The sequence below is a fragment of the Sciurus vulgaris genome (assembly GCF_902686455.1).
Source record: "Sciurus vulgaris genome assembly, chromosome: 3".
NCBI classification, from domain to species: domain Eukaryota; kingdom Metazoa; phylum Chordata; class Mammalia; order Rodentia; family Sciuridae; genus Sciurus; species Sciurus vulgaris.
Genome location: NC_136463.1, coordinates 144,694,834 through 144,719,651, shown reverse-complemented (window position 1 = coordinate 144,719,651; position 24,818 = coordinate 144,694,834). Strand labels below are relative to the sequence as shown.

Here is a 24,818-nt window from a genome sequence, read left to right as displayed (position 1 = left end):
GTAAAGGTGAGCTGACTCCATTCTTGCCCTCAAGGATTTGAAAAGGACACGTCAACAATGTAAAGAAAATAATCCCTGGGAGCAACAGAGAGCAGACAGCACAACAGGAGAGCTCAGAGCAGCAGAGGTTTCTGCTGGGAGGGGAAGGTTAAATTGGAAGACCCAATAAGGCACCACCACCCTTTGGCTCAATGCCTAGAAGCCCTGCTCACTTCTAGGACTGATACCTCAGAGTAGAAACTCCTGAAACACCCTCCCTAGAAAAGTGAGCTCTTACAGCACTTAGTTTGGAAATATATGCTGAGACGTGGGCATCTCTGATGAAAATCCAGCCAGGCTGTCAATCTTTCATTCTGGAAGCACTAGTTGCTCAGCTCCTTTTCCCTGACATTGGGAGATGCCTTCAGGATCCTAAGCTCCATTTTGGAAGATCAGTGGGAAAAATGGGCAGCAGAACAGGAGGAAGCCAGGGAGAAAAGGCCAGAAAACCCTGGCACCTGGGATAAGCCACTCACCTTCTCAGTTCCTCAGTGGTCAAATGAGGAGCTAGGAAACATCTATGATTCCTCATAGCGTAATACTCCAAGTATACATGAACAATTAAATCTATAAGATCTACCATTACTTCTGGCATCCATTTGGTACTTCTATGTTTTCTTTTTCAATTCCCATATTCTTGAAAACAACTATATCTCACTTTAAAGTTTATCTTAAGGAGCAATGAACTATTACAGAATATGGAATAATTTAAAAGTAATCAGTAACTAAAGACAAGAATTCAGAAAATCTTGAGTTACTTTGTGGAGAGGAAATATTGAGATTGACCACTGGCTTGAATGACACATAGTTACCTTGTTGAGGTATTCAGTTCAAAGTTGAAACAGCTATAATACTAGGGGAAAGTCAATGCTTTCTCTAAAAAAGGGGCTATTATGCTGGGCATGGTGGTGCATGCCTGTAATCTCAGAAGGTTGGGAGGCTGAGGCAGGTTTGCAAGTTCAAAGCCACCTTACCAACTAAGCGAGGTCCTAAGTAATTTAACAAAATCCTGTCTCAAAATAAAAAATGAAAAGGGCTGGGGATGTGGCTTAATGGTTAAGCACCCTTGGGTTCAATTCCAAGAAGTACCCCCACACTGAAAAAAAAATTGGGCTTCTGTTTACTTCCATTCTGCAAATTAATACTGCTTATAACATCTACCATTGTAAATTAATGATTTATGGTGACTTGTTTTCAACCTGTGATATAAAAGCTCTATACTAGAGGGAGGTTACAAATACTGCTTGGTGTTTCTGGTTCTCTATATTGTCTGGATCCTCCCAAGAAGGCCCTCCGCCACCTTCCTATCTAAAGTTATAGTCCATCTCGATTACTCTTGATCTCAGTTCTCCATTTCTATTTCACAATGATGTGCAATTGTTCTGATTATTTATTTTCTCAGATGCATACCTCCCTTGCTAGTTTAAAACTTTAGCAAGTCAGTGATTAGGCTATTTTGTCCACCTTGCTATTCCCAGAGTCTAGCATCGTAGGTGTTTCAAAACTACTTGTAGAATTTAAGACAGATGAATTCAGTATTCTCTTGAACTTGGGATTTTCCTGATGACTGCAAAATAAAGAATAGTAAAAAGGGCTCCTTGAAGACTGGCTATTTGCTGGTCCTCCCTTTCTAAGCCAAACAGAAAATAGCACTGTGACCCCGTGGAAGAGTTAAGTAGTGCAGTGTGCACCTACTAGGTGACAATAGTTCTCAATGCCTTTGCAGAATGCATATGAATGAATCTGTCATTCACATGGCTAAATAAGTTCATGCTTTAAAACTTGTACTGTTGGCTGTAGTCTCTCTCTCTCTCTCTTTTGATGGACCTAAGGATTGAAGGACCTCAGCCTCATGCCTGCTTAGGTGTGTTCTACCACTGACCTAGAGCCTCAGTCCTTTTTATTTTATTGTTAGGTAGAGTCTCATTAAGTTACTCAGGCCAGGGCTGGGGAGATAGCTCAGTTGGTAGAGTGCTTGTCTTACAAGCACAAGGCCCTGGGTTCGATCCCCAGTGCCACAAAAAAAAAAAAAAAAGTTACTCAGGCTGGCCTTGAACTTGTGATCCTTTGGCCTCAGGTTCCCAAGTGGCTGGGATTACAGGTGTGTGCCACTGTGCCCCAAGCTGGTTGTAGTGTTTTAAAGATCAAGCACATTTTCTTTAGTTTAATCATTTAAGTACCTCGTTAATTTCCAAAGCTTGGAAATAATACACTAAAATGTATTACACAAGAATAAGTAAATATAACATATGTCTTCATAACTGCCTTATAGCAAAATCTCTCTGTAACTGAAAAAAGAAATAAGCTGAGATTTGATTCCAAATTTAATTCATTTTCCAACTTGCTCTGTAATAAAGAAGTATACAATAAAAAACACTTGGAAGAGGTTCTCTTATCACTTAAATTCATTTTTCAAGACTATGACTCAATTTCAATCTAGCCTATGGGTAATCTCAGGCTTTTTTCAAATCTGTGTTGTGCTTCCAACAAACGTTTACAAAAGAGTGAGAAAGTTCCAAAAAGGAATTCCATAGTAATCGAGTAAATATACTTTATTATTGAATCTTTCCCCAGAGTTAATATGGCCAAATATATGAAAAATGAAGAAAATCCAATCCTTTAACCAAAACCAGAATTCTACTAAAACACAGCTTTGGCTTTCTGTAAATAAGCCATCTTAATGCTGCTACGATAAATATAGATGAGTCAGTCATTTTGGAAAACTGACCCAAGACAAGTGAGAGAGTTAATGACACTGTTTCCTCCGAACTGATGTCCACATTAAAAGGGTAAATTTCTCACTATGTTTATCTAGATCAGTGGAAGTTGGTATTGTATACTGAAGTCAAGCTTGGAAACTTCCTTGGACTCAACTCCTCCTCCTATATGTGGCGGCGGGGAAATTACTTCACAGCTCAACGCCTTAGTTTTCTCAGGCATCCTAAGAGCATCCTTCTTAGAGTGTTATTGAGAGAATTAAATATGTAAAAATTACATACATAGTAAGTACATGATAACTGTCAGCAAATTAGCATCTCTATATCAGATTACAAATGACTGAGACTCACCGCATATCTCCTATACCATGCAGCGATCACAATTTGACTTTTCTTCATTAGCAGGAAGTGTGTGCGGCATTTCCAGCCCCGATAAATCTTCTGAATGAGAGTGGCCAAGTCTTCCAGCCGCTGCTTCCTCAGATCTTCTAATTTGAATAACTAAAAAAGAAATGGTAGGTGGACTTATCAAAAATCCTCCAATACCTCAGGGTATATATGACAGCAATTCTCAGAAGGTTAAATGGCAAGCTGAAGTCAACTACATTAATTAAACAGGATATGGATCATCACTCACAAGAAAAATATTTGGATGGACTCATGAAAGATTCAGTTTGTATTCCAGTGATAAGCATTTATGACAAATCAGAGAGGTCTTGAATTGGACCTAAGTAAACCTCTATGCTGTTTATGAGAATCATAACTAGTTTAGGGTGAGCATCCACAATCCAAAATTTGAAATGGTTCAGCATCAATGCATCAATGCAAAAGTTCTGGATTTTGGGGCACTCTGGGTTTCAGATTTTCATATTAGGAATTTTAGCCAGTAAAATCAATACAAATATTCCAAAATTAAAAAAAAAAAAAAAAAAATCCAAGATCTGAACCTGAGTATTTAGGATAAGGGACACTCTACCTGTGATGGGAGGTGGAGGCTGCCGAATTTTCTCTCCTCAACAATTTAAATACTCCCCAAGTTCTCCAAATTTCCAAATCATCAAATCAACTGCTACACTCCAATATGTTTGTGAAAAACCTCCCTTGGAGTTCTATATGGTAGACTTTCAGAAGTATTCTTTAAGATTTAAAAAACGTTCATTACTGTGTCTTCGTATACTTCTAAAAATAGAGTTGTAGCTTCTAAAGTAACACAGACCAGTTTTACCTCCCATTGATGTAAATCAGGAAGGTTTCATCTGATTGTGACAGTTTTCTTATGGTTTCTTAAGTGCTGCACAGTCTTTGGGTTGAAGATTTGATGTGTCCTAAATAACACATACGTTCTCCCACTACCTTTACTTGCACGACCTCTTAGACATGAGCAGATAAACACAGGAGTGTGGCACTCACAGAAGCATCTCGGGTAATGTCATGATATTAACCATCCTTTAAAAACTTGCCTATGAGACTCTAACTTAAGTTCAGAGCATAAAGGTTTTGGTTACATACTGTTCTTGGGTTTCGGATGAATATCTTTGATCTACCAAAGGAATACTCTTCTATAGGAATCTCTAATTCATTAAACAGAACCTCCACACCAGACCTAAGAAAAATAAACAAAAATAAAAACAATGACTTTTCTCATTATGATAAATAGTTTTGTCTTATATCATGATATCAGATTCTCAGTTTCATTTCCAAGGAATCATTCTTTCACCACAGAAAGTTCAAGACTAAATTCCACAAATTAAACCAATTCTACTAAACACTAAAAAAGCAAATTTGAGTTCGAAACTATGCAATCTAAGAAAATGTGGTATGAAAGCCAATTTCTTGATTTCATTAGCACAGATAATACTTGTATCAAACACATACATATTGGTGTATTAACCAGGGTCAGGAAGCTAGGCAAGTAACTCAGATCCATACTGAACCTATTCAATTGAGTTCTGAAATATTTAAACATTGTGCCTGCTCCTCAGACACCCAAGAGATAATGCTCAGAGCCAGGCCAACGGATGCTAAAGAACATGGGCCTTACATTGTGGGAATGAGGCCTGGACCATGGTTTCAACATTAATTTTCAAAACTTAACTCACTCTTCCAACCTGTGCACCACGTGCCAGGCAGGGAACAAATACGTGTTTGTATTCGGACACTTGTTTACCATGATACCCAAGAAATCAGCAGTGAGAACTGAAATATACTGATCCTACATTATTTGGATACTGAATTAGGTATCACAGACCACACCACATGTCTGGATTTATCTATCTTCTTATAACACAGGGTGTATAGTCTTAATGACTCTTGATGTTCCTGTGAAAGGCCAGGTTCACTGAGAATGTGGAAACAACATCAGTAAAGTGAAACGAAAATCCAAGTGCTGTCCTTGTCTATGAAGCAGGTATGTAGGCCTCCTGCAGTATTCAGGAGAAGGGGCATTTTCTGGTGACAGCAGAAGAAAGGCCAATGCATAGGCCAGGCCTGATTTCTCTCCTGCAGCAGCTACCCACCAGTACACAAGTTTTTTCTGCATGTGGGAAGCTACTGGGTGATGGAGATGCTCTGAGGACTGGACTTGCAGTATCTAGAACCCTGTCTGGGACTGGAATGTGAGCATAATTCAGGATAGCCCAGCTGACAGCCACATAGCCCCAGGACCAAGCCATGCTCTCTAATCCAGCTAGATTAGCGATAACATGGAATCTGAATCCTATCTGTTCCTAGCATCTATTTCTCAACTAGGGCAGACAAGGGCAGAGAGTGGAAACCACACCCCACTCTCCAACTCTATCTGGGGTAAAATTCCACACGTGAAAAGTGAAAAGGTGAGAGTACTGATCCACGATGCCTCTAATAACTCTGCCCTTTTATGATTTTATACAAACATACACTTCAAGTATAAATTGCCTCTCACAAATTAACCACAGGTATATTTTAAAAATTTATTGACACGTGAGTTCCAAATGTAGATTTGGAAGGTCCTGTTTTTGACCATAAAGAAAACTGAGACGCTATGAGAATTAGCCAAAAAGGTATCCTAATGGAAGTCTACAAACCAAATTTTCATACAATTCTGTTTTTGCCTAATAGCATAAGAGAAAAAAAAAAGTTATTTGTATACTTTAAAGATTCTTAATTCCATCTGATCATGAACTTCTTACCTTGCTGGTCCTTTCCAGTGAGGCCATGTTTGCTTACAAAGCATTTTGTATCTTTCTAGGCAAGGTTCATAGGCCTGCCTGAAGGCATAGCCTGCCCGCCTCACTCGGACATTCTCCAAAAGACCCAGGTACCTGATCTGATGACACACTAGACTCTCATTGAAGATGTGTGCTGCTTTTTTATCATTCGGCTTGATACACCTGAAGGATTACAAATATTTTAGGTTTGAAATTCTGCCTTTATGGTTGCAACAGTGCTATGTTATACAAATATTGGGTCTATTCATTTCCTAGCAAAATAATTCTTTGTTATTCATGGGAAACCTAGTCATTTCCTTTTTAGTAGTTTCAAACCATTTTACAATAAAACTACAAATAAATAAAATACTACATACATAGCAATTTTTTTAAAAAAAGAACAAAATACTAATACATGAAATGACATCTTGTTGAGCGAAAGAAGTCTGCCAAGAGGAAGATCCCACTTGTGTCAAGTTCAAGCAAAACTAAAGCAAGTCAGGACTGTTATCTTTGGGAAGAGATAGTTGTGGGGATCAAGGTGGAAGGGGAACAAGGGAACCTACTGGGATGATGAAAATATTTTATATTTTGGTCTGAATCAAGTTACACATGCATACATATGTAAAAATTAAACGACATGTAACATTAAGACTCATATATTATGCCTCAATAAAAAGACAAAGCACGGTATTGCCTCTCTCTCTCTCTCTCTCTCTCTCTCTCTCTCTCTCTCCGTCTCTCTCTCTCTGGGTGATGGTACTAGTGAGTGAACCCAGAGCCCAGCACATGAGAGGAAAATACTCTACCACTGAGTTATATCCTCAGCCCTTTTTACTCAGTTTTCAGACAGGCTAAGTTGCCCAGGCTGGCCTTGAACTTTAAAACCTTCTACCTCAGCCTTCTGAGCAGCTGGAATTCAGGCAAGCACCACCATGTCTTGCTCTAGTCTCCTTTTCAACAGGGTATTCTGTTGCCTAGGTAAAGACTACATTCCTAGCTTCCTTTGCAAGTAGGTGTGGCCATGTGAACAAACTCAGGCCACTAAGATCAGAGCAGAAGTATGTTTGCTGTTGTAATATTTATCTGTGTGCTTAAAAGGAAGGGAACTGCTGTCCCCTTCTTCTAGTTAAGCTGGACTTCAGCTTACCACTGGCTGTGAAAGTTGATGTGATGGACAGCCATATTTGGTCATGGAATTGAGGAAAATACCTGGAAATGGCAGAGTCACAAAAGAGAAGGAGCAACCCTTTTAGCCCCAGAGTTCTTACACTGAAGAGTTACATAAAAAATAAATGTTGGTCCTGTTTAAGCCATTATTAGTTTTGGATCATACTGCAGCAATCCCCCTGTCCTAGTACAATGCTTAAATATTCACAATTATGGCTGCTTAACTAGTTTTGCCTTGGTGTTTTACCATCTATAAAGATAATGTCCACTCTTTGGCTTAAATAAGGACAAACAGATCAAGATGGATCAGCCTAGTAAGTTCAGTCCTACATCCCCATCCATACATTCAACTAATTATCAATAAAGTCACCAAGACAACTGGATAAAAAAAAGATTTTCTCCCTATCAATGTATGGTGTCAAAGCAACAGGATATCTATATGGGGAAAAGTAGTAAACCTAAATATGAAATCTGAAACTACAAGATCCTAGAAGAAAACATGTAATAATATATTCAAAATCTCAGGGTTTATTAAGATTTAAAAAATATTAATATTAGAAAAATGGCTAAAGGAAGAGTAAAGGAACTTTATGGAATGGTGGAAATGTTTATGTCTTGACCTGGGTGGTGGTTACCAACTCACATGTAGAAAGGTTAAAAAATAATTGAACTGTACACCTAGGATCTGTGTGTATCACTCCATATAAGTGACCTCAATAAATCACAGCTTTCAAAAAATCAGTGGAGAGTAACAAAAGTAAATGATCACAGAAAGTTTCCTGGTTGTTTTTTGGAAACTAGATTTTCTCCCAATATATGAGTCTTTGTCTATTTATGTTTTTTTCTGGTATAAATATCAGGGAAAGAAGCCAAGCACAAAACTGTTCATTACTTCGATTTCCTCATAACTGAATTTTCTTTTTCTTTTTTTTTTTTTGGGTGCTGGGGATCGAACCCAGGGCCTTGTGCTTACAAGGCAAGCACTCTACCGACTGAGCTATCTCCCCAGCCCCTGATTTCCTCATAACTGAATTTTCAAAGAGGGTGTGGGTAGGCTCAGCTCTGACCCACCAGAGAGCATTCTTCCTATCTTCTAGTTCACACACGGCAAACTCTCATCCTAATTGGTCTTTCCTGAATCCTGAGGTTAGTAACTAAGAAGTCCTAGCAGCAGGAAAGAAAAAGACCCTAGAAGCTTTAAAGGAGTCTTTTACATTGCCTTGAAAAAATTCAGGCTGCTTTAGGAGTCAGTGGCTCTCCTGGTTCATGAGTCTCCTTGGAAACGAAGTGTGCAACTTCTTCACGCACACCAGAGTTGCAATCCCAGCTCCTCCTGCCTCTTGCCCTTGACAGTAATATGCCCAAAGTCACTACCCAGGAATTCAAAGTTATGTCAACAAAAAAGCTTTCTGCAAACTCTTACCGGGAGAACATTTTATGTTTTGTTCCTTAATTCTTCATTTAAAAAAGACTAAATATAAAGAAGTTCAGAAATCGTATGTGCCAACAACCCAGGGTCATAAAATATCTATTATCCCACCATAATTTTTAATCCCTACCTTAGATTTGGGGAAAGGAAGGTGGTGGAGCATTTTGCAAGCCCACTCCAGTTTAGTTTGATCTAAACTCTGTTTGTTGCCCTGTACTTGGGCTACACTCAGATTGAAGCAAATAGAAAAATGACATTCCTTGAGAGTGTTCTCACATTTGCACCGTCAAAGCATTTGTTTGGGCCACAAATACCTGATATAATTTGGGTTCTTGGTCTGTAGGTTTTTCATCAGCGTGGCCACGGATGCCTTGAATTGTGACCCTGCTGTTGGGGGCCTTTTCAGGTTGATTTTGGCAGGGTTTCCTTCGGGGAACAAAGACTTGATGAGGGCATGGCCAGCCTTCCACATGGCTTGGGACAGGTCTCGATAGAGAAGGTCATTGTTTTTGTCAACAAATCCCTCCACCTGGTACAGCACCTACGGAGCAGCACACAGGACTCAAGGTGGGCGCCATACACACAGTAACACCAAGTGACTATCTACACCGCAGCTACTTCTTTTACCTTCCAAACCCCTGTACATCAGGCACACTGATGTCAAGTTTGCCTCCAAGTTTCAATTCCATTTCATCAAAATAAATTCTACTACCCCTCAAGATTTGCAAGAATTAACTCCATGAGTGTTATCATAACATTTTCAAAGGATTTTACATTTTTTTTGGTGTTTTAACATATTTTGAGGTTTATTTTTATTTTTTGGTTCACATATGCCAATTCTAGTCTGTTGAAAAAACAGACAGGGAAAACAGAAATAACTAATATTTTCCGAGACATACTCAAGCAACAGAGAAACTGATCAGAAATGTATCTTTTAATAACATAGGTTAATGAAAAAAATAAAGCACCAAAGTTGAAATGAAATAGTTCAGGTACTATATTTATCCAATTTTTATTAAACACATAATTAAGGTTTTTCCCTTTTATTTTTTTTTTTTTTATTTTTTTTTTTTTTTGCGGTACTGGGGATGGAACTCAGGGCCTTTTGCTTGTGAGGCAAGCACTCTACCAGCTGAGCCCCAGCCCAGGTTTTTCCCTTTTAAAGTATAAAATCTTATTTATAATAAAGAAGGCATTAGCTCTAATCAATAATATTATATAATCTATAATCAATAATCCAATTTTTAGGATTCTAAAAATTAGCCTACTATCAAGTGTTTTTAACATTATCTTTATGGATTTGATGACATACAATTAATTCCCTCAATATTAACCAAGTAAATAAGTGCTTTTTTAAAAAGGCAGATATGTTTTGCAGTGCTGTTTCAAAATCTCAATCCAAGAATTCATTATTTTTCCTAAGTGGCTTGTGCTTTCAAACCTACTCTAAGTCTTCAGTGATTTCTAATTTTTACTGATTAATCTCCTTTATTAGTAGTTTCTTTTTTTTTTATTTTAGGAAAGTTTAATATTTGAAAATAATAAAGTCGATTATAAATATATGTTCAGACTGTTCATTAAGTCCACTGACTTTACTTTCAGTTCTCTGTATTAGCAGAATTTTATTCTGCACAGACCAGATCCAATTTCTGTTGAACATGAATCATCGGATCGCAGGTCGACGTATCCCCAGAAGTAAACTGTGTCCAGAACACCCGTCTCTGTGGTGCGCTCTTCCTGTGGGAATGCTCTGCAGGCCTGGTGGGTCTCCCCAGCCCCCATACCTTGCCAGCGTAATGCTGGATTCTGAAGCAGCTGTGCGGCAGAGACGTGTCATTGAGGAACCGGGAGCACTTGCTCATCCTGCTCTCAAAGTGCTGGTGGGTGGCACATACTTGGTTCAGCTTTTCTAAGAAGGTCTCATCAGTGACTGTGCCGGGCCTCAGGCACTCTTCATCCAGCATGGCCAGGATTCCATTTGTGTTCTGGGAGAAAGGAAACAAAAATGTTTCCTTCCTTCCTCACTGTATTGTTTTAATAATTAGTCCTAATTACACTATCAAACACAATCAACTTAGTCACAAAAAAAAATTCTGTTCAGTTACAAACAAAACAGTAGAGAATAAAAACAACCAACACAATCCATAGAAGTCAGCTCTTCCCCCCACCCCGTGTCCCAGGTGTGTGTGGGTGGAAGTATCTGTATTAGTGTCTCCCTCCCCCAACAGAACAGGGCCTGGGAGTCACCTCTGCCACCTCAGTAGAACTGAAATTCATTAGACCACCAAGATTCAAAAACAAGTCAGAAAGTGAGACACAAATGTGACAATGCAGTCTCCATAACATGTCACAAATCACAAAGCAGCCTCCTAAAGCCATTATTAGATTCACACCTTAAGAATTAAATTAATTTCATGTTTCCAAGTTGTTCACATTCAAAATAAAATGCTGTGATTTGGAATTCTGCTTTTAATGATCTTTGGAATTAAGCTATTTTTAAGACTATCTTTTAGAATAAAATTCTTATTCCATATAAAATTTCTAAATGGATATTAAACATGAGTGACAATTTCCTTGTTGTGTATTCAGACCCTATGATCATATTTACTTCAAGAGAAGTCAGTGTTAAACTGAATCAGGAGTTAGCAAATCTATTTTGCTAAATATAGGATGCTGTTCCTTGAATCGCCCCTATAGGCCCATAAGTCTTAATTCCAAAAACAATCCACTTCACTGACCATCAACCCCACCCACTTCCACCAAGGCAAAGGCTCCCATTCCTCTCTCCTTTTCCTCACAAGGCCATGACATCCTGTGACCAGCATGTATTCATTCCACACAAAACCCAGGGGAAGTGTGGACTCTCAGGAATCAAGTGTGTTCATAACATCCCCAGAATAAACATTATTGTTTAATGGCTCTGGAAGGAAGCACTTCCCTTATGTACCCAGGCCCTTAAATGAACATGAGTTTCTTCAATCATATATGCAAGGGGATTTGGGGCTGAGATGATCTAAGTTAAGCATATTACTTTTCTTTCCCCTTTCCTGAAAGGAAAGAATCAGTGCGCTGTCTATGGGGAAAAAACAATGTTACTTAGGAATTTTGAAAATTACCAAATTATATTGGTCACACAATTTACCAGGAAAAAATTTCAGGGAATCTACCGATTGTCTAGATTTTAGGCTAAAAAGTTTTAAATTCTTTATGTGAACTATTGGTGTTCTCATTCCAACACTGGTCAGATACTTAAAAACAAAGTTTATACTTTATTGAAAAGTAGTCATTATTTTAATTAGTTTAATCCAAGATGCAGCTTTCAAGAATATCTTGAATACTGTTGGAAAAACTAGCTGATTACATAATTTCCAAAAGGACTTACTAAAGAGGACTAGAAATGGTTTGCTGTACCTTCAGAGCCTGGGATGGCATTCCTGAAACACAGCATTAACCTGCCCTGACAGCTACAAAGACTGCAGGACAAAGGCACATATTGTCTAAATCACTTTATCAAATTCCAGGGTATTAGTAATCATGAACAAAAGTGTTCCCTGTTTTCACACAGAAACAGATCTTCCTACAAGTAATCCATTTATAATAAACCATAGAACATGATTTTAAAACAAGTATCTTGGGTTCAGAAAGTTTTCTAAAAATTATCCAATACTTTTTCACACTTGAAGCCTTTTCTTATTTGTACACATACTTGGGTCACCTGAAAAATCCCAGGGTCCTCAGCCACCTACAGTCACACATGCATTACCCTCTTGTATACATTCTCTGAATTGATGTTAGGTCTATACCTGAGCCACTTCTGGCATCCCACTTAATTCAGCTCCAGAGGGTGTCCCTTTTCTGTCTTTATCTTAACTGCAACAGTATAATAGGAGGTTACTAGAGTTTTAGAAATGAAGTAGACTGCTCTGAACCTTCTCTGATCAGTACTCAAGTTCCCAGAAACCATGGATTATATTTGGTTTCCAATCACACAAGAAAGGATAGTGCACTCAGGGGTCTGACCTCTGAAGGTCATGAAAGGATTTTGATATTGCAATAGGATCAGCATGGGGGATTCTGGCTAAGTACCAAAATGTCCAGCTGCCCATTTATGTATTCACAAACTGTGAGTGATCTCTCAGGACTACAGTAAAGCCTCCAGACACTGTAGCTCCTTAAAGAAAAGTGGAAAATAGTGAAAACACAGATGCTTAACATCCAAGGCAGCGAGGCCATTTCTATATAGTGAATTATATTACCATAAATTTCTTTAGAAAAGTACTCACATTTTCTATTAGGTCACAAATGATAGCATTATTGAAGTAGTCAATGTGAGTCCATTCTATGTCCTGAAAGAAAAAAACAGAACAAAATCAAGTCTGCATGATGATGCCATGAAACCATCCAGAAAGAAAACATCACCCATCTAACCACATTTCTCTGTCTCTCTGAATTTATTTTCTTTATAGAATTGGTGCTGCAAACATCATCTTCTGGTTCCCTTTTAAAACCTACTTAGAGTAGCAGTCCACCAGCGACAAAATCTGATTGCAGCCGATGCCCTTGACCTGTTCCAAGCCCGCCTCCCATTCCACTCTCCCATCTGTGGCCATTTCCCATGCACTTCACTGGCTCTGGGCCCAATGGACAGGCCACTGGGTCAATATTACTTTGTGTATATTTACAATGTTTATAAGGAAATAAGGCAGAACTTGATCCCAGGAATCTAAGGCCTAGACTTTTCTGATCTTTATTTGTCATCACAAAGAAAAAATTAACTTTAGAGTCAATCCAAGCAGTAGGGCAGTTAACTATTTCTAGTGTACAAAAAGCCCAGTGCTGAGACAAAGTATTTTCAACATATGGAAAGACACGAAAACCTATGCACTGGCTCAGCCACTAGCTAAAAAGCCCAGTCAGGAAGGCCAAGTACAATCACTCTGTCTGCTTATACTGCATCCCTAAGTGTAAACATTTATTTTTCTTCTAAGGGGAAGAAATGTAATTGATAAAGGAAGTTAGGGAATCTTCCTATATACTCCAAGAAGTGTTTTAGTCAATCTGTACAAACTGTTTTTAAGAAACACATCAAAGTTTGGGTATCCTCTTTATGATGAGAAGACAGGAAGAACATGAATCTTGCTTTTAAGATATTTATATTACCCAAAGGTGCCGGACAAGTATGAAACATTTCTAAAGTATAATGATCATTCTAAAACAAAGATGAAATATTTCTGATTGAGTTTAAGAGTAAATGGAGAGTTTTACTAAGTCACAGGATTAACAATCACATTAGAAGAATCTATACTGAGAGATTAAAAAACAAGAATTCAGTGTGCTTAATTGCTTAAAACAACACTATAAAAAAATGAAGAAAAATAGGCAATTTTAGTAATGATATTGCTAAAATGTTAATAAAAGGAAATAAAATAAATAAAATATAAATACAATAAAATAATTCTTTCCTTTTATTTATAAAATTTAAGTGTGAAGAGCAAATATGTGTTAGAGAATTAAAGATGAAAGGACTTTGCTGATCCCCAGCAGCACCCTCACCAAAAAAAAAGACAAAGGGGCTTTGCAAACATTACCTCTGGTTATTGTTAAATTATATTAAACAAGATAACCCACATGTAGCACTTAATCTGATACCTGGTATATAGTAACTACTTGACAAATATTACTTATTTTTATTATGAATTTCTTTTCAAATCTACTTAGAGTGATACTGACTTTTTCTGGTATACAGTTTACAAAAGTTTTGGCAAATGCATAATGTCATGTGACCACCACTACCACCTGTCCCTCCAATTCCCTTACACAGTCCCTTTGTCATCATACCCCACCACAACTTCAATCTGCTTGCAGTCACCAACTCTGGGGCCTTCTACAGGCAATTGGTCTCTATATCTTTGCCTTTTCTCAAATGACTATAAAGGGAATCATCCAGGATACAGCCTTTTCTAATCTGGTGTCTGTCACTTAGCACAATGCTTTTGAGTGCCATTCTTACTATTGTATATATTGATGACATTCTTTTTAATGCACAGCAACAGTCCACTGTATGGATGTACCACAACAGTTTATTTATCTCTGACTTTTTTCTTAATATACTATTATTTCACATCATTACAGTGGAATACAATGAGACTACAGTCCATCAATGGACATTTATTGATCACCTATTATGTGCCAGGCATTGTATTGGACACCAGCTGCACAGTACCAAAGAAAATCCCAGTTAGTGCAGATGTCATACCAAACAGGTTTTTAAAAGACACAAGATGATTAAACTTCGATAAAACTGATTCTATGGTCTCTATTTTAGACAGTCTTCTGAATCCAGGATTTAAATTATGAATAAAACAGGAATAATATTTTTAAGAAGCATTTCTATATTACCTCCCGTATGTACTCCTCCTGCTCTTCTTTAAGAGTAAGCTCAATGAAGATTTGCTGTAGCTTTTCATTACAATAATTAATAATGAACTGCTCAAAACTGTTGTCCTGTATGGAGAAAATGAAGAAGACTTATAAACCACGCCACTGGATCCCCCTAACAATGACATGCAGACATCTCAATCCATAGAAATGCCACACACTGTCTTTCAGACTTAACCATGGTCCAGCACAAAGCTCCTAGGACAGACATTGCCCTCTGCAGGCACCTGGGCAATGGCTCATGAGTAAGTGAATGAATGAAGTATATACAAATGATGCAGCACTGGAAGAACAAAGCCTTTTAGTTGACAAAGAAGCACTCGTGGTTAAAAAAATAAATAAAAATTTCTTCTGATGATCAGTAAAGATAGAGTCACAATCTATCACCAACTTCTCAATCTTCCATTCTCAGGTGAGACTTCAGAGCACAGCAGAGTTCTCCTGAGTTGACCTGTCATCGTCTCCCCCACCATCCAGGGTCAGATCCCTCTGGCACCATGTTGCATGAACGTGTGTGTATACATGTGGACACGTGCATTGACCTGTTTCACAGACATGTCCCTCTTGACTGCACACTCCTCAAGGGCATGGGCTGACTAGGCTCTCTTGTTCACTATATTCCCAGGCCTGCCCTGTACCTCCTAGTACTCAGTGTGGACAAGATGAGTGAGTGAATGAATGAAGCACCTACCAAATAGAGACTCAAGGGAATTAATATACTGAAATCAGCTCCCTAGCAAGAAACAACCTCTCTCTTCTCAGAAGGTCAGCACTTCATCATTGAGTCTTGGCAGTTTCTCCTTTAGGTTAAGGGTTCTCTATTGTAATAGAAACTCCTAAATCACTTGGAACAATTGGCAGGGCTTAACATATGGCTGAACATACTGAAGGCACAAAACACGCGTCTATTAAAGGAGTACATTTCACCTAGACCCACACCTTCTTGGAAGCAATGGTTCTGACAATAAAGCTTCTCATTTTCACCCTTCTCTCTCCTCTTTGCCAAGAAATGGTGTCAAGGGGAACAAGGGCCAGGAAGACTCCATCCCAGGCAAACTTGGCCACCTACACAGCCAGTCGTGGTCTAAAGAACAAGGAGGTCCATGTGTAATGGTGGTGGTGAAGCTCACTGCTCACTGAGACTGCAGAACAAGGGGCTTTCACATCCCTCCATGAATGACTAAAGCAGTAAAGCTATGGAATATTCTGAAAGTCAATCTTTTAAATTCAACTTTGTTTCTACCTCTAACAAATTTTAAGATGACAGTTATGATGCGCCATGTGACCACATTCTTTCCTGGAAGTCAGCTAAGGATTTCTAGTCACCAGCGATGACCCAATCTGAGGAAATGCTTGACTCCAAACCATAAACGACACATGTGAAAGCACTACCACTGACTAATCTTCTTAAGGCTAAATTTAGTCAAGGATAAAAGTTTGTTTGGTTTTTTCAAAATCCTGAAGGTTCTTACTAAAGGACAAACATTTGTTCTTCAGTGCTCATTTTCACACAGTTTATAAAACCTCAGAGCTAACAATTTTGATTAGAAACTGAGGTCAGTCTGGTATGAAAGTCTTTTTATTATTTTAACCAGCATAATGCCATTTTATATTAGAAAATTAAGCATTCTCAGTTTGGTTAAGATATGTCCTGACATAATGCTACTATGGCAAATGAAAAACACAATTTTAATGGCTAATGCAAGCAGATCGTTGGTTCATTTTGAAAAATAAATGCACGGAACAAATCCTCTTTGTTACTTGCAGGGCTGTGCTTAAGGAGCTATTTCAACACAATTATGCTAAATTTTTAAATGGCAAATAATGAAGAGAAGGAAGGAGAAAGCAACTGGTGTCCTTGGGTGCATTATGTGGCTACGAAGAGCCTGCCATACACTTCTAAAATAGGATCATGAAATGCACACAAGATTAGAGAACAGAGGCAAAGCTTCACAATTAACAACACAACTTAAGGATTAAGTTAGAGCTAAATTCAATTTTCTATCAATTGTTAAAAACTCCTGTAAGGATTCTGTATTTTATTGCCACACAGTTAATCAACAACCATTTACTGCAAAACTCACACAGCTAAGAGGCTATTAACACAGGAGCATGCGACAGACTGGCACAGCACACGGTTCATACTTACTGCATTCTGGTGCAGAGGGACAGATCACACAAAATGCAGTCAGTTCTTAATTAGCAATGGACTTCTAAAAGTAAGCACTTACTGAGAGTTATTCATTGTTGCAAAGAACTGCTTTCACCACTCAGGCTACTATTTTTGGTGGGTGTAAAACTTTTTAGATCAAGACTCATGTCCAAACAATCCAAAAGACAGGGCAACCATACCTATATGTGGTGTCTCAGGTATGTTCTGCTAGGGGAGGTCTATTCAGGATAAAAAGTTTGTCTGAAATAATGATAAATCATATAAATTGCCTGAAGCCCTAAAGCTTCAGAATAGAATGCTTCTAATTTTAAACAATCAGGGAAAAGAAATGCATGATATGCAACCAAGGCCCATAAGCATCTAAAGAAAGAGCCAGGGGCAGAAACAGTTGGCAAATCACTGATTACTGAAGAGATTCAGCAAGAGGCAGAAGTATCCACACTTCACAAACCCCTGAGACCCATCCCTGTGTATACCTTGCTAGGCCTTTCCTTCAAAGCAAATTTAGATGGTAAGGAGAGAGTATTCTCCTGGAGATGGCCCAAGAACAAAAGCCTGTCTGACCTTATGCTATTGCTAAAACTCAAACAAACAACAAAAAAATTCCCAAAACAAAAAGAGGATTCCACAATCACCAAGGCAGAGGTTAACTTACTTCCTCGTGGAAATGAGCACCTAATACAAACACAACTCCAGACTCCCAAATGGCCAGGGCAATAACAACTGCCTAAACTGAAAGTCAAAGACACATGGATCTCTAAGTTTCAATTGTTGACACTGTCCAAATTTGGGGGGAAATGGGACTTTTCACACATGATTAAAAAATAATCTGCAAAAATTTAAAGAACAAGCAATAACCTGCAAAAAATCAAGTGTCAGCCTCTGAACCAAAGAACTCCAATTTATATAAGTCCAACACATCTCTCCATTTACACAGGTGTTAAATTAACATAACCTTTTTAACATGGGTTTCCCCGCTCCTTTAAAAAACAGCTAAGCTGAGACTAGAAGCCATCACATGAATAGGAAGGCCCTGAAGCAGCTTACATTTGGATACTTTTTTTGGTTTGTCAAGAACCATATGAGTAGCCAACACCTCTCCCACGTCAGTCTCATGAATCAAAGTCTCCAAAGGAGGAAGTGGGCAGGAGCTGACCATCGCCAATGACTCATCTCTATTCTCCAGTTTTCTACCCAAGCTCCGTGCATGGAATTTTTATCTACTGCCTTACCCACATTTATCCACAAAGACTGAGAGATAAGACTAAAACTTTTAGAAACGTGTGCAAACAAGTATATTGTGGAAATTTTATTTTATGACCCCTTGAGTGAAACTCAGAGCAAACCCCATCCTTGACAGAGTGCTTCAGAGAACACAGGGAAGACCAAGCTGCCAGGTTTCTATGCTTTTCACTCTGTGTTTACCCTGTAGACTGGGGGAGAGAGCACTTTCTATATTTAGAAGTAGATAATATACCAAGATTTGAAACTCTAGGGTTTCTGTTTAAAAAATTCTAGACTACAAGTCCATCCTTTCAACATCAAAGAAAAAGAAAATCATACTCCCAGCAGAGTTCATGACTAGTTTATACTCCCAAGTATCAATCATGAACTTCCACGTGGAATGATTTCAAAAAAATATCAAAAAATACTGGCCTATATGCACATTCTCCTTGGCAACAGAACACGCCTGGGGTATCTCATATTCTTTAAGAAAGAGTTTTTTTTTGGTTTTTTTTGTTTTGTTTTGTTTTGTTTTTTTTTTTACTTTTTTAGTTGTAGATGGACACAATACCTTTATTTTATTTATTTTTATGTGATGCTGGGGATCGAACCCAGTGTCTCACACGTGCTAGCCAAGCACTCTACCACTGAGCTACAATCCCAGCCCAAGACAGTTATTTTTTAAAAACTTGCAACAATAAATATTAAAAGGAAGAGGTAAATATAGGAGCAGCTCTGTCCCCTCAGTATTTGGAATGGTCACAGAGGAAGAAGTTTGCAGGTGAATATCATGTGTTGGAAACAGTGAGCAGTCACACTCAAAAGACCATGACTTATTCAAGCAAAAAGTATTGTGAATCAAAAATTTAACTGATGTTTTTTATAATTCAGCATTTTCATTTTAGGTCAAATCTTGAACAAAACATGTCAAATGGGGTTCCATAGTTAGTTACCATGAAGTGTCCTGCATAGTAAATCAAATGATTCATTCATATATAAAATTATAGGATTTTGAGTGTAAAAACATAATTTAGAGAAACCAGGTTATAATAATGCTATAAAATGTGCTGTTGGTCCTAGCAAAAATTCATTTGGTGTAAAGTCTTTGGCAGTCTCCGATTATATCACTGTTTTTAAAGAACAATATAAAGCACTTAATTACAATCCATTGTTAAGAAACAGGTACCAAAATAATACCTGCTTTTTTTAAAGAGAGTAAACTTAAAATATGTCCTCAAAATATAAAAGAAAAAACTTTTAACATTAAATATTCTCTTTTGGTTGATAATAAATTTGAACGAGTGGCTGAAGTTTTAGAAAACTTTCCTTTAAATTTGTGAAAATTTTCTTCCCAGGTATATACTCAAATATAGTAAATTAGTAAAAAAAAAAAAAAAAAAAAAATACTATAATGACTTCTTAAATATTTTAAAATAGGTCTTAATTTTAAAAGCCATAGCAAGAGTAACTATATATATATAAATAAAACACACCCAACTCCCCATTATGTTCCCACTTTCATTTTCAAATCTACTTTAAATTTTGTCTCTAACTCTAAGCTCTCTGTCACACGAAGGATAACAATGAAGGTGAAACACTAGAACAAAGGTATTATTGACTATAAACAGAACTTAAACAATTTAGAAAACAAGTCCTGTAATCATGTGACAGACTCATTAGGCTACTGTCTCTTACCCAAGTATTAGGTTGTTTCATTTGAATGATTATTATGTTTAGCCTATCACAATCTTACTATACACGGGGACTTTCAAAGAGGTTTATGAGGGCAAGATGGTAAGGGGTACATAAATCAAAAATAACTAGTATTCTGCCTGGATAAAACTGCTCAACTGCATGAAAAGCAAAATAATCAGCTATTGCCACCTGCTTTTGTCTGTGGAATACTCATGATCAATTTGACTTTTCTAGTGAACTACCTGACAATTTAATACCCAGTACTCAGAATAAGAGCCAAATCAATTTAGAATGCTCAACTTATTTTTGAATGTAGTATCATTTTTTGAATAACATTCATTCTTTTATGGAGATAACCATAAATATTTCCCAGAAACCAAAGGCCATCTTTTCAGTTTTAAGAACATCCAAACTTAACTATGTGGATTGTAATTTTCTTCCTTTGGAAAGTTGGATCAATGTTCTACCAGAATTGACAGCTAGATTCTTTTCTTCTATGAACGTTAGTTCCCGTCACCTTATTTTCAGTATCACCGTTTCATAAATCTGTTTTCTAAACTGACATCAGATCACATGCAGCCAGCAAGGCAGAGCTTATTCACGCAGCTGGTACCGGAATGTTGTGCAGCCAAATCCATGTGTCATCATCCCATGGTTTAATGTATCAGTTTCCCCTTTCCCTTTAGACTGGGACCCAAGAGAGTGAAAGGTTTCCACCAGCTCAGCTGAAAAATGTTTCCATGGAAACTGTTAGTGGGGTTATTGGAGGCAGAATTAGGCACATTAAAAACTGTTCTGGACTTTTACTGTCCAAATTTTAAAATGATGCCCTGAGTATTCTAAAAGGTAGAACTCCTAATTTTTATAGTCAGTTTTTGCTGAAGAACAAAGGCAGGGTTTGATTTATACTCTATCAGTTTATTTTGGGTGGCAAACAGAACTGTTCCTTTGTGTACTGGTGTAGATTCTGAATACTTCTCCCATATTCTGACCCCTCATCCTTCAGCCTGTTGCACTTATTTAAGTTCTTAAATAGCTGGGCTTCCTACTGTTCAATGCTATGTATTTCCTCACATTCCCATATGTTCTAATATTGCTAAGAATTCAGGAAAAGCATAGGCTGTGAACTGGGAATGTCTGCTAATAATTTGTTAAAAAAAAAAATTCAGTATCAAAAAGCAGACAAAAGTATCTACAAGCAACCCATCAAATTTCTATTCTGAATTTCTCCCAATAAATTTTTTAAGAGTATTTTAACCTTTATTCAAACACATTATTAATTGTAGACATTGAGAAATATAAATGGCTTATAAATTTTAAAATAAAAAATTAACAGATTTTGTTTACTAAAAATCAAGATTGACAATTAAGGGCTGGGGATGTGGCTCAGTGGTAGTGCACTTGCCTAGCATGTGTGAGGCACTGGGTTCGATTCTCAGTACCACATAAAAATGAATAAATAAAATAAAGGTATTTTGTCCATCTACAACTAAATTATTTTAAAAAGACTGATGATTAATCTTGATGGTTTAGACAGAAAAATGGAGAGAACAATTAATTATAAAAAAATCAAATCTTAATTCTCTCAAGGTACTAGGAATGGGTGAGTGGAAAGAAAATAAAGCATTTGCTACATGAAAAGGAAAAATTAACATTTAATGATTTTATGACAACCAGAAGATTTGCTACTGACATAATTGACAGGATTCCCTCTCAGCTGAAAGTTTCATTTAAAAATAGTAAAAATGCAAACCTGCTTGGTTTTAGGTATATTACAAGCAGAAATTTGATTTTGATATTGACAAGACAATGGGTGAGGCCTGATGTCTTACCAGGGCACTTTGCAAAGAGGCCAGACAGCTGGAACATCACATGTGTCTGGAACTTGCAGTTTTCTCTGGAGATCACTGTCTACCAAAGCAACTAGTCTTAACCTTGACTGTGCACTAGATTCACCTGGGAGCTTTAAAAATACTGTTGCCTTGGCCCCACCCCTAGAGATTCTGATATCATTGCCCTGGGTACAGCCTGAACATCTGAATTTTCAAAAGTTCCCCGGGGGTAATTCCAGCATGCAGCTGAGTTTGAGAACTCCTCAAGTAAAGTATTCTTTCTGAGGAATGGAAGAAGAGAATTATAAACATACTGTGCTCATTTTCCTTAACTGAAGTCGCTGGTGGTACTGAAAGAAGTACCACTAAATGATGACAAACCATCATTTGCAGAGGGAAGGCAAGTTCATCAAGACACTTAGAGAGAGACTTGAATTAACCATAAGTAAAAAATATTTCTGGATTGCTCAAAGGTAGTTCACCCAGTGCTAAGTTCAAGGACATTTTACCTAAGGATATACAATTTCTCTTGATTAGATTCATTAGCAAACACTTTTCAAATAGTAACCTAGTGTCTTGATTAGCTCTCGCTACCCGATAGGACTCGTCCACAGGGAGCAACAGGCCTTCGGTTTTAAGGCCAAGAAGACAGGAAGCTCCAAGGAGGCCAGGGTACCTTAATCTTATTTACCATTTGGTATGTGGCCTTATTAGGCACTCAACAAAACCTTGAGAAATGACTCCAATTCCTCATGGTGTATAACTCAGTTTCCTCTGAGTTCTAATAGGTCTTTTTTCCCATAGGTAATGAGATGTCAGGACACAATGGAAGACGAAGTAAAGTGAGACCCCATTATAATCCTATTATCTATTTGTAAAAGTTTCCATGTATGTATTAGGGCATTAATAAGCACCTACTCACTGGCTTAAGATCAATAAATCATTTTTTCTACCAAAATTAAAATAAAATGAGTATTTTTAATTTTACAAACAATATTGACTGTATATTTTTCTACTTTCTAGTAAAATCTCTGCTTACCATCTGCCCTGCTCACGAGACCATTTAAATTTAGATCAGATCTATACCAGGTAAGAAATCTTTTTCCCTGCCAACTATGAGCAATGACTTTGACATTCTGCCAATTAAGTGACAGTAACCTGCTTGCTAGAAAGATTAATTTTGGCAGAGGGATTTCTGAGTACACACAAGTAACTCCTCTAACTTATAAACCTCAAATTCTTCCCTTTTACTACGGAACTGGCAGCTTTTCTTTGCAGATTCTGATAAAAGGGCACCAGTACAAGCAGACATTGTGCTGAAGAGCTGTGTTCTGGGAACTCTATGGGGGGCGGGTGCTAGCACACACTTCATCTGGGATAGCACCCAACCTTGGCCAGGAGCTGGAAGTGATGGGGAGGGTAGAGTCACAGAGAGTCACAGACTTATCACAACACTTGATTTTTTTCCTTATTTCCAGATACTGAGGAACCTGTGAGTTTGGGGATAAAGGTAAAGAAAATGCCATGGTCTCAATCCTAGTAAAGAGAAAATAATAAATAAAAATATTAGGAGTATTAGGAGGTCTGGGGTGTTGTTCCCGTGTCTGTCAGTTAGTAGCCACTTTCCTGTAGGAGAGTCGCTTGGCCTTCAGGCCTTATGTTCTCATCTGTAAAATGGGTATTTAGCAGCTGCTACTTCAGGAGGTTGTTCTGAAAATTCAATCAGACAATACACACAGCACTAACCGAAATGCTGACACACAATCAGCCCTTGGTAAAGTATTTACAATCAGTTGTTAAGCATGGAACATGACTTAGGGAGAAGGTACTATCATCAACATGAATGTTATCAGAAAAGGAATTTGCTAAAAAGGCCTGGGTTAGCTGAAGGGGATGCTCTGATTTTGTGTGTGTGTGTGTGTGTGTGATTCTATCACCCTAGTTTTTTGGATCACATAATTCTGTGGGTGGTCATTCTGGGCAAGGCCTGGTTACTTACAGGAATTCAGAAATCATTACTTGTAGCAGGGAGAAATGAGAAAGGAGCCTGATCTACCTGTCATTTCCTTAAATCAAATTAAACACTGTTCCTAAGAGTGACTATGTTTTAATAGGTCCCTAATGTGTTTCTCAATGTCAAAGTCAACAAAAGGAAAATTTCAGTTTGTTATGTTCAAATATTTAATTTGTAGCAAGCATGGAATTTTTTAAAAAATGAATTCTGAACTTCTGCAGAAATTATTTTGACTTCTACAGAATTCCTTATTGTAAGATCACGGCCCAATGAGACCTGAATGACACTCAAGGAAATCATCTCATCTGAACTTTCCTCTGCGTCTGAGCTGAAGTGACCAGCCCTATCCAGGCCAGGACACCCCCCAGCTCTCCCATTCCTGGCTTTTTTTCATGACACTAACCTGCCTCACTTTCCATACAACCTATAAACGATCGAATAGCCCCAGGTTTAATGATCCTGTTGCTTATTAGAAGCTCAATGTAAGAATTTTAAATTTGCAACCTCAAAAGTCAAGTACTAATATAAGAAATTTTGTTTAAACAGATTTGTCTCCAAATGATAGCTTCAGCACTTCATACACATACCACCAAATGTTGTTATATCCACAAAGTCAGTTCTTTATAAAAGCTGTTCATAAAATATCATTTCCAAGTGTTCCACCTTAATAAAGATACTACTAGAAATTGTTAAAATCTTACCTCAAAAATTTCAAAGCCATAAATGTCCAAAACCCCCATGACCTTCTTTCTCACTTTTGTTTGTGCCTTTAAAAAAGTTTCAAATTAATAAGTTAATTTAGGTATAATATAACACTATAAATGACATATATGACATGCTAATTATTTTTCTTGAAGAATAATTGTAATTTAGTTGTTTTATAAAAAAGTACAGGATATAGG

At 37.6% G+C, this 24,818-nt stretch overlaps 1 protein-coding gene across 4 annotated transcripts in view; it reads right to left on the bottom strand.

Annotated features, from left to right (window-relative positions):
• MYO1B (myosin IB) overlaps window positions 1-24,818 on the bottom strand; it is a 170,673-nt gene that overhangs the window by 20,854 nt on the left and 125,001 nt on the right. For all 4 annotated transcript variants that reach the window (XM_079135084.1, XM_079135086.1, XM_079135087.1 and 1 more), the window contains exons 13-20: window positions 24,618-24,683; window positions 14,940-15,044; window positions 12,824-12,886; window positions 10,325-10,525; window positions 8,855-9,081; window positions 5,924-6,124; window positions 4,266-4,359; window positions 3,108-3,257 (exon numbers count right to left, since the gene is read on the bottom strand). In XM_079135084.1, coding sequence (XP_078991210.1) covers window positions 3,108-3,257; window positions 4,266-4,359; window positions 5,924-6,124; window positions 8,855-9,081; window positions 10,325-10,525; window positions 12,824-12,886; window positions 14,940-15,044; window positions 24,618-24,683 — 1,107 coding nt within the window. The remainder of the gene's footprint in view (window positions 1-3,107; window positions 3,258-4,265; window positions 4,360-5,923; window positions 6,125-8,854; window positions 9,082-10,324; window positions 10,526-12,823; window positions 12,887-14,939; window positions 15,045-24,617; window positions 24,684-24,818) is intronic.